Below are 10,589 nucleotides of genomic sequence, written 5' to 3'. Positions count from 1 at the left end.
TCTTGTTGTTTAAGATCCCAAGTCTGCCAGGACTGGTTTGGCTCAATGGATAAAGCGTCGGCTTGGGGACTGAAGGGTCCCGGGTTCGATTCCGGTCAAGGGCATGTACCTTGGTTGTGGGCATATCCTCGGTAGGGGGTGTGCAAGAGGCAGCTGATCGATGTTTCTCTCTCATCGATGTTTCTAACTCTCTATCTCTCTCTCTCCCTTCCTCTCTGTATAAAATCAATAAAATATATTTTAGAAAAAATCCCAAGTCTGGTGCCCCGTGACAGCCGCCCTGGCAGACGAATGCAGGTGTGCTGTCCGGGGGCATCAGGAGAGAATGATTTGACCACGAAGCCCTTCAGACAACGGCCCATGCGCTCTCCTCTCTGTCTGCACCATATGTCCTGGGGGCCCCTCTGGACAAGACGTGGGGCAAAGGAGAGGAAAAGGAGCGGCAGGAGCAGTTCCAGTCTCCATCCCTCCCCATCGGTGATGGGCCAACACACGTCATGTCTGGGGTTTCTGACATGTAGAACCCCTCCCCCACCCCCTCACCCCAAACCAGACGTTCTGACAGAGGCCTTCTCCAGACCGGCCACAGTGAAACACTGGGGGGTGTTTGATGAAAACCTCTAGTCCTGGGTGGGAAAGATGGCCCTGCTTCATCTTTGAGACAAGTGGCAGAGTCCAGGAGAACAAGTAGCCGGGCTGGCGGCCAGCCATGAAGGAGCTTACGTGCCCTGCCGCAGCCCTAGGAGGGAGAGCAGGAGGTGGGGCCAGACACCACCCGGAGCCCACAGCAACGGAAGTGCCCGTGCGCCTGTCCATGTGGCCTCCGCAATTCCGCTCACAGACCCCGCCTCTCTCACCGGGACACCGCCCGCCTCTGTTGGGCTCAGCTGAGGCACAGCCAAGGGAAGCCAAGCCTCACCATCGGGATGGCCAGGAGCTGCTCTGCCCGTCAAGTCATTGGTACATGCTTTCGATTTGCTTCCTGTATTTCTGGATGATGGAATTTCTCTTAAACTTTGCTGTTGGACCTGTTGAGAAAGGAGAAACCAGTTCAGTTGTGGAGAAAAACCAACAAACAAAGCCCAGGTGCCCCGCACAGGGCCAGGAAAAAGGTGGCCACTTCCCGGGCCCACCACCTCTGGCACCCTGGGGATGGAGCCGGTGACAAGGAAAGGTCCCGTGGAGCCGCAGGAAGGAATTTGGCTTTTATCCCCAGAGGGAGGGGCGTGGCTGCCCTGGGGAGAAGGGAGGAGCTGGGCCCCAGTCCAACAGAGGAGCCAGCATCCCTTTAGGTGTCCCCAGCTGGTCTGGCAGACCCTCTGGCCCCCAGAATAGGGCACGTCTCACAGCCCACATGGCCCTGGACCAGCGGGGGACCAGCCTCCAGGAGCCAAGGCCACAGATCCCCAGGCCACTCACCCAGCTCTCCTCCGTAGATGGAAAAGTCCTTCTCCAAGATGATCCACTTCTGAATCCTCTGTGTGTTGGAGGTGGCCTCCTGGTTCACGGCCTCTATGCCTTTCTGGATGGTGCTGTAGACCAGCGGGTCCTGCAGCTCCACGATCTCGCGCACGGTGGTCGCCGGGCTGCCCACCTCCCGGCAGAACTTGATGGCCTCCCAGTTGAGTTTGTCCAGCGGCTCTCCCGTCATCTCGTCGACCTCACACTGCCCGGAACACCCCTGTCACCACACCCGGCCCCCCCACGCAGGCCCCGGCCAGCCCTCGGGACGGGGGAGGGGGGGGAGGCCCCTGGACCCCGGGGCGGAGGCCCCGCAGGGCACCCACGGTACCTTCAGCGTCAGCAGGATGCTCAGGAACTTGGCCTTGTCTCCCACGAGCAGGGCGTTGCTGACGATGGGGATCTTCTCTTTAACCCTGTTCTCGATGGGAATCGGGGCGACGTTCTCGCCCCCGGCCGTGATGAGCATCTCTGGAACACAGGGCTCAGTCTGTGCGGGCTCAGCCGTGGCCACGGGAAACCCCCACCCTCCGGGGCCTGAGGGGACGGGTGTTGGCACAGAAGGCTGTTCGCCTGGAAAACCCCAGGAGCAGCAGAGGAAGCCCGCCCCCGGCCAGGACTCGCACGCGCCCTGGTCTGAGCCACAGGCCCCACGCTCCTTGGCCCCCGTCCGCCCAGTTTCTTCAAATTCCCGTGAAATGTCGGAAGCCGGTGCGTTCCGCTGGGACAGGGTCTTATGAGTGCACTGCCTGCTTTTCAGCCTCCCATCCCCTGCTCCAGCCCTATGTCTTGCTGGGAAGATAGCGAAAAGCTTCCAGTCACAGCCTGTCTCTGTCCCCTGATGGTTCCACCACGTGGCAACCACAAAGGAACCTACGTCCAGTCTTACCCGGAGGCTTTGTGCCACATCCCTAACGCTGGCACATCTGAAAAATGCTGTCTCCCCCCCCCCCCCCCCCCCCCCCCCAACAAAGCCTCTAAAATTCTCCCAGAGCTACGCTGTTCTTTCTTCCTGGGAACTGGACACTCTGTTCCACCCACCCAAGCTCTCTCCAGCTCATCTCAGGACCTCGCAGTTACCGCATTTAAAAAATATATATATTTTATTGCCCTGACTGGTTTGGCTCAGTGGATAGAGTGTTGGCCTGCAGACTGAAGGTCCCAGGTTCGATTCCAGTCAAGGGCATGTACCTTGGTTGGGGGCACATCCCCACTAGGAGGTGTGCAGGAGGCAGCTGGTCAATGTTTCTCTCTCATCGATGTTTCTAACCCTCTATCCCTCTCCCTTCCTCTTTGTAAAGAAATCAATAAAATATATCTTTATATATATATATATATCTTTATATATATATTTTTAATTTTTTTTATTTTATTGATTTTTTTATCCCTCTCCCTTCCTCTCTGTAAAAAAAAATCAATAAAAAATATATAAAGATATATATATATATATATATATATATATATATATATATATATAAAGATATATTTTATTGATTTCTTTACAAAGAGGAAGGGAGAGGGATAGAGGGTTAGAAATATCGATTAGCTGCCTCCTGCAACCCCCTACTGGGGTTGTGCCCGCAATCAAGGTACATACCCTTGACCAGAATCGAACCTGGGACCTCTCAGTCCTCAGGCTGAAGCTCTATCCTCTGAGCCAAACTGGTTAGGATGCAGTTATCGCATTTCTGATGTCGTTATGGCGATTGTAATAACATGATCACTTAATGGACATCGGTGGTGGTGTCTGCCCAGTGACTCCTCCTTCGGATAAATGCACCCTTAGGGATGTTTCCTTCAGGAACTACTCTACATCTTTATGAGGTTTGGCAGGTGAACTACAGGGTGAGCATGTGACTAGGTCTGACCAATCAGTATAGTCCATCCTCTACAGTGATTCGGGCTGAAACTGTGAGGAATAACACACTCTAATCCTGAGGGGGTAAGATAAGCTGAGCCTGTTGGCAGCCATCCTGTCACCAAATGGGGAAAAGCCTTTTCAAGAATGGCCTCAAGAGCCCTAGCTGGTTTGGCTCAGTGGATGGAGCGTTGGCCTGTGGACTGAAAGTCCCCAGTTCGATTTCGGCCAAGGGCACATGCCTGGGTTGTGGGCTCAATCCCCAGCAGGGGGCGTGCACGAGGCAGTTGATCAAAGATTCTCTCTTATCATTGATGTTTCTATCTCTCTCTCCCTCTCCCTTCCTCTCTGAAATCAATAAAGAAAGGAAAAGAGCCGAAACAGGTTTGGCTCAGTGGATAGAGTGTCAGCCTGCAGAATGAAAGGTCTCAGGTTCGATTCCGGTCAAGGGCATGTACCTTGGTTGCGGGCACATCCCTAATAGGGGGTGTGCAGGAGGCAGCTGATTGATGTTTCTCTCTCACCGATGTTTCTAACTCTCTATCCCTCTCTCTTCCTTTCTGTAAAAAAAAAAAAAAAAAAAAAAAAAAAAAAAAAAAAAAAAATCAATGAAATATATTTTAAAAGAAAAGAAAAGAAAAGGAAAAAAAAAAAAAAAAGAAAATAGCTCTGTAAGAGAAGGATAAAGAGATTCCTTTTGCCATTGTTTTGGCACCTGAGTCTAGCCATGCCTGAAGCAAGACCTTTTGGACTTTTTCATTCAAATGTGTTTCCCTTTTTCATTCGAACCTACTTACTGAACAGTTATTCCCTATGTCAGGCTCAGGGCCAACTGCTCTGTCTGCATCAGTCTACAAGCCAAGTTCAGTCTTCTGCCTGATTCTGTATGGCCATGAGCCAAAAAAAAATGGGTTTTACATTTTTAAATTATTGGAAGGAAATCCAAAGGATAATATCTGGGGCACATGAAAATTCTAGAACACATCCATTTGTCTACACATTGTCTGTGGCTGCTTCTACGCTACACGTGTGCCAAGTTGTATGGCTGCGGTGGAGACCATATTCCAAGGGCCCTTTCTAGGGAATGTTGGCCAATCCCTGTCCTACGTCATGCCACCGAATCCTTAGTCAACCATTGTGATTATTATTAATCTCAGATTGCAGGGCAGGAAACGGGTTTCAGGGACGGGGTGGGCGTCTTTCCCTGGTCCATCCTGCCGAGGGCCAACGGCTGTTCTCGAGGACAGAGCTGGAATGTGCAGAACAGGACGGCCCTGTGTACCCATGTGATCCCCCTTCCCCACACCAAGCAGAGAGCGGAGGCCTGTGTCAGTGCTGGTATGCCAGCCCCCGACATGCTCGGAGGGGCCTGTTTGCAGGAGATACCTGCAGGACCTGGCCTGGTACCTTTGATGCGGCCGGTGATGTAGAGGAAACCCTGGTTGTCCATCAGGCCCAGGTCCCCGCTGTGCAGCCAGCCTTCCTCGTCGATGACCTCGATGGTCTCTTCCTGTTTATCCAGGTAGCCCATGAAGACGTGCCGGCCCCACATGCAGATCTCCCCGATGCCGTCGCTGGTCTGCTGGTACAGCATGTTCTTACAGCCACTTACGATTTTGCCGCAGCTGCCGGGGAACGGAAGGAGGGAGACGGAGGCTCAGAGCGACAAAGTCCCCCGCACAGGTCAGCCGGGGTCTGTAGCCCAAGCTCCACTTGGCTGCCCCCGGGCGGATGGGGGACCAGACGGAGGTGTCTGCTGAGTGAGAGAGAGGGAGTGTTCCATCCAGGGAGTCCAGTTCCCAAACCCTTGGTGAACCGGGGCTCACAGCACCGTGTAGGTCTTAACCTCCACACAAGTGGGAGGAGGTCAAAGAGCTCCTGGCTTAAGAAGAGTGGCCAAAGCCCTCGTGGGTTTTTGTTGTTGTTGTTTTGTTTGTTTGTTGTAGTTTTAGGTGTTTTTTTTTTTTTTTAGTTTAGTTTTTGTTTTTGTTTTTTTAGCAAACAGATGTAAACTAATGACCAGGACAACCAACCATAATCTCTCCAGAAGTTCCTTCCATGTGACAGAAAAGCTCTATCTGAAATCTGGAATCTTATAAGACTTCTTTTCCTGGAGAGAGCACTGGGGAGAGGGTTTAGAACGCAGGGAAGAAGGGAATGCTGCTTTGCTAGACCTCTTTCCCGGGTCGAAGGGCCGATGGGCTCAGAGCTAATGTAGGGATTCCCTTCGTTAGCAAGAGAAAAAGGAAGGCACCCACAGGAAGCTCAACATTTACGAAGAGCCCCCTTAGGGAAGGCCTTTCAAGGAATATGGAAAACCACGGGAGCCACAAAGAAAAGATCAGTCCATTCAACCATAAAAGGATTTTTTAAAATCCTGCACAGCAAAAACACCTTAACTAAATCTAAATACTGCCCTAGCCGGTGTGGCTCACTGGATAAGAGCATCGGCCTGCGGACTGGAGGGTCCCCGGTTCAGTTCTGGTCAAGGGCACATGCTCGGGTTGTGGGCTTGATCCCCAGTAGGGGACATGCAGTGATTCTCTCTCATCATTGATGTTTCTCTCTCTCCCTCTCCCTTCCTCTCTGAAATCAATAAAAATATTTAAAAGGAAAAAAAAGAACAAAACTAAATACTAATGATAAACCTAATATTGGCAACTCGTCAAAAACAAAGGGCTGATTTTACTAAATATATTTTACTAATATATAAAGAGTACCAACAAACCAATAATAAAGTTTTTAAAGGGGACAGATGATATGAACAGATAATTCAGAGAAAAGAAAATACAAATGGCTTTTAATTTTTTAATTTGATTTCTTTATTAATAAGGCCGTGGTCGGCAAACTGCGGCTCTTGAGCCACATGCGGCTCTTTGGCGCCTTGAGTGTGGCTCTTCCACAAAATACCACAGCCTGGGTGAGTCTATTTTGAAGAAGTGGCATTAGAAGAAGTTTAAGTTTAAAAAATGTTGCTCTCAAAAGAAATTTCAATCGTTGTGCTGTTGGTATTTGGCTCTGTTGACTAATGAGTTTGCCAACCACTGGATTAAGGTGTTACATATGTGTCCTTATTCCCCCATTACCCTCCCATCCCCCCGCCCCTACTCATGCCCTCACCCCCCTGTTGTCTGTGTCCATTGGTTAGGCTTATATGCATGCATACAGATCTTTGGTTGATCTCTTCCCCTTACCCCCCTCTCCCCTACCTTCCCTCTGAAGTTTAATGGTCTGATCGATATTTCTCTGTCTCTGGATCTGTTTTTGTTCATCAGTTTATGTTGTTCACTAGAGGCCCAGTGCATGAAAATTCATGCACTTGGGGGCGGGGGTGTCCCTCAGCCTGGCCTAGGCCCTCTCATAGACCAGGAGCCTTAGGGGGATGTCCAACTGATGCAATCAGTCTGGCCTCCCTCTGGGAGGTGATGCGCGGGCCAATTGGAGGACAGTGCTGGCCAGTGAGCAGCCAGCCCCACCCCCGATCACCTCTCCGCCACCCCATCCCTTCTTTCTGCTTGCTGGCACCTGCCTTGGCTGGCATGGTGCCGCCTGCTCACCAGCCCCACCCCCCACTGACAGGTCATTCTGCCGTCCAGTCTATTTGAATATTAGACTTTTATTATATAGGATTATATTCCGTAAATGAGTGAGATCATGTGATATTTAACTTTCTCTGACTGACTTATTTCATTTAGCATAATGCTCTCCAGGTCCATCATGCTGTTGCAAATGGTAAGAACTCCTTTTTTACTGCAGTGTAGTATTTCATTGTGTAGATATACCACAGTTTTTTAATCCACTCATCTGCTGATGGGCACTTAGGCTGTTTCCAAATCTTAGCTATTGTAAATTGCGCTGCTATGAACATAGGGGTGTGTATATCCTTTCTAATTGGTGTTTCTAGTTTCTTGGGATATATTCCTAACAGTGGGATTTATGGGAGTCAAATGGGAGTTCCATTTTCAGTTTTTTGAGGAAACTCCATACTGTTCTCCGCAGTGGCTATACCCGTCTGCATTCCCACCAGCAGTGCACAAGGGTTCCTTTTTCTCCGCACCCTCGCCAGCACTTGTCCTTTGTTGATTTGTTGATGATAGCCATTCTGACAGGTGTGAGATGGTACCGAATTGTCATTTTGATTTGCATCTCTCGGATGATTAGTGACTTTGAGCATGTTTTCATATGCCTCTTGGCCTTCCTTCTGTCTTCTTTCAAAAAGTATTTATTTCAATATTTAGGTCCGTTGCCCATTTTTTGATTGGGTTGTTTATCCTCCTTTTGTTAAGTTGTATGAGTTCCCTGTAAATGTTGGAGATTTAACACTTATCGGTGATAACATTGGCAAATACGTTCTCTCATGTAGGGAGCTTTCTTGTTGTCAAATGGCTTTTAAATGTATGAAGAAATTTTTTTCAACTTCATTTACAACGAAAGGAAAATTGTGATGACAAACCATTTTCTTCGAATTGGTTTAGCAAAATATATGGCATATATACTACACATCCATTTTACCATTGTTTATGGTAGGGGTGTCGAACTCAATCAGAGAAGAGGCCAAAATCTAAAATCCAGCCTAAATCGTGGGCCGAATGGTTTACTGAACAGTCATAAACTGTCATTGTGATGGAAACGCAGCGGAGTGCAGTGATGACAGCGCGGTGCGGGCCACATTGCAAGGCCTGGCGGGACGGATTTGGCCCCCGGGCCTTGTGTTTGACACATGTGGTTTATGGTGACAAACAGTGGAGAGAAAAAAATGCCCTAACTATCCACTAAAAAAGAGACCAGCTAAGTAAGTTATGGTGTTTCCACTTGGTGGGATACTGTGCATTAAAAACGAGCCAGCTATTCGCACCGACAGAGAACACCCTGTACAGTGATGCCTTACTTACTGGATCTGTTTGGTCCCTGAGCTGGGATGGTGTGAGGCAAGGCTGAGTGGAAGTTTGTGCACCAAATCCAGAGAGTGAAGGGTGTCATGTTCTCTGGATTATTTTGGTTCCTGAACTCAAGGCAGAAAGGATGAGGATTTGGGTTTTTGTTTTTGTTTTTGTCAGTTTTTACATGGGAAATGCTTCCATTTGGGATAAAAATATATGTCAATGCACTCTTATGCCAGGTTCATTTAAAGGAATACAATGTGGTCCTTTTGCCTCTGGGAGAGTGTTATGGGTTGAGTTGCGTCCCCAACCTCCATTCCTATTTTGCACGTAAACTCCCAGGATCTCAGAATGTGAACCTGTTTGGAAATAGGATCCTTGCAGATGTCATTGGTTTAATTAAGAAGAGAACATACATGAGTAGCATGGCCCCAAATCCAGTACTAGCGGTGTCCTTTATATTAAAAAAAAGAGGGAATTTGGACATAGACACACGTATGGGGAGATGAAGGCAGATGCTGCTAGAAGCCAAGGGAGGCTGCAGGTTGCAGGCCTGAGGACAGAGCTGGGAGAGAGCACGAGACAGATTCCCCCTCACCGGTTAGAGAGACAACCAGCTCTGCAGACACCCTGATTTTGGACTTCTTGCCTCCAGATTGTGAGGACATTAATTGCTGTAGTGTAAGTGGGTGGGACTTTGTGATGGCAGCCCCAGCACACTCCCCCAGTGAGCAGGGGGAGGGGGGGGGGGCGGAGTGGAAGGAGGGAGCTTTCCAGGCTATCATTTTACACCTTCTGATTCCTGTGTGTGCATGTGTGTGTCCCTCGCTGAAAAAGAAACAGTGACAGACAGAGGCTGGAGTTTGTGCTTTTCCTCCAGGACTGGGGAAAGGTCACTCCTCTTCAGGGTAGGGCCACCCTTCGGTTTTGGAAGCACGCCGGTGGGCCTTGGGATTTATGGAGTGGAGGGGGGAGCGGTATCAAGGTGGCACTCTCCCCTACAAGGTAAAGGCAAGAAGTGAGATTGCCAGATGAGGACGATTGAACTTCGTTTTTGCCAAGTTCAAAGGCAGCTGCAACCGCGAGAGACAAGCCGGACCCCCAACATGGCAGCAGGGGAGGGAGAGAGCCGGCCGGAGGTTCTGCGAAGGCGCATGGCCCTCAGACTCGGAGCGGGCCTCGCCTTTGGTGTTCGTGCTGTTTCAGTGTCACGGGGCTCAGTCCTGCAGCCTGGGGCAAGCCGAGCTTGGGGGAAAGTGGACGGGTTAGGTGAGTCTGGGTGGTCGCCAGAGGCAGCACTCGCCAGCGGCAATCAGGGGGAGACCACGGGGCGTTCTGAGAACCCTTCCCCTTGTCGGTGGAACCTCCGACAAATGGGGTTGGGGGGGGGGGGGGCTTCCCATGGTCATGAAGATGTGGAGCTTGGGCGCCAGAGCACAGGGATCATTCTGGAGATCCCGAGACAGAGTTGATCTCAGCCCAGAGGCCTGTCCACTCTCCCAGCTTTTTTCCCCTGACCCCGTGTTGCTGGAGGACTTGAGGGTGAGGGGTGGGTTCTATCCAGGAGGCCAGTACCTTAGCATCCGGAGGTTATCCATGTTGCATGCGGTATGAGGGCCTGAGGACTCGCTCATGCCATACATCTCGCCTACAGGTATGTCCAGGCTGAGAAAGAACTCAGCAGTCTCCCGGTTGAGGGGTGCGGCCCCGCTGACAAAAATGTGGCAGTGATCGAAGCCGATGCTGCTCTTGACTCTGTTGAACACGAGTGTCTTCGCCACGCGGTAGCTCATGGAAGACTCAACCAACCTATGGACAGTGCCAAGGGCAGCTCAATAGCCATGGATCCAAAATGGGCTGCTGGGTCCCAGCCGAGCCCCTCACCCACCACCCTCCCCACCTAGCCCCCTTGGCCCTCCACCTACCCCTGCATCTTTTTTGTATTCATCTTTAAGCCAATATTTCTTGCCCACGAAAACACCTTATTCTTTAAGCTTGAGGATTTGGCACAACTTTCCTTTATCTTCGCCTGTATCTTCTCCCAAATTCGGGGCACCCCCAGGAAGGCAGTAGGCTTCACCTCTTGCAGAGTGTTGACCAAGGTGCCCTGCATGGGACAGAGCTGGGTTAGCCACACCCGCACCTTCCATGGACCCCAGATGTCCATCTCTGCCCAGTCACTCAACTCAGCCCAAGAGAACCTTCTTGCGGCTGATTAGACCAGGTGAGCTCCGGACTCAAGCGAGCCCACCCACTGGCTGGTCAGCAGCCAATCAGATTTTGTCTCTCAAGGATAGAGAGTAGCAGGCTGGTAAAAAATCTGTTGCCCAAGTATGCAGTGGAATATTATGCAACTGTTTAAAAGGATGCAGATTTCTCCCCAAACTTAT

General features: G+C 50.4%; 1 protein-coding gene across 1 annotated transcript in view; it reads right to left on the bottom strand.

Moving 5' to 3' along the window:
- Positions 1-954: 954 nt before the first annotated feature.
- Positions 955-10,589, bottom strand: part of ACSBG2 (acyl-CoA synthetase bubblegum family member 2) — a 29,405-nt gene continuing 19,770 nt past the window's right edge. Inside the window, exons 8-13 of the mRNA XM_036459632.2 lie at positions 10,125-10,306; positions 9,775-10,008; positions 4,727-4,944; positions 1,793-1,932; positions 1,420-1,666; positions 955-1,028 (exon numbers count right to left, since the gene is read on the bottom strand). Of these exons, the coding sequence (XP_036315525.1) occupies positions 955-1,028; positions 1,420-1,666; positions 1,793-1,932; positions 4,727-4,944; positions 9,775-10,008; positions 10,125-10,306 (1,095 nt within the window). The remainder of the gene's footprint in view (positions 1,029-1,419; positions 1,667-1,792; positions 1,933-4,726; positions 4,945-9,774; positions 10,009-10,124; positions 10,307-10,589) is intronic.

This window comes from Pipistrellus kuhlii, unplaced genomic scaffold (genome assembly GCF_014108245.1).
Source record: "Pipistrellus kuhlii isolate mPipKuh1 unplaced genomic scaffold, mPipKuh1.p scaffold_m20_p_30, whole genome shotgun sequence".
NCBI lineage: Eukaryota > Metazoa > Chordata > Mammalia > Chiroptera > Vespertilionidae > Pipistrellus > Pipistrellus kuhlii.
Note: the sequence above shows the minus strand (reverse complement) of the source record. Positions and strands in the feature narration are given on the sequence as shown.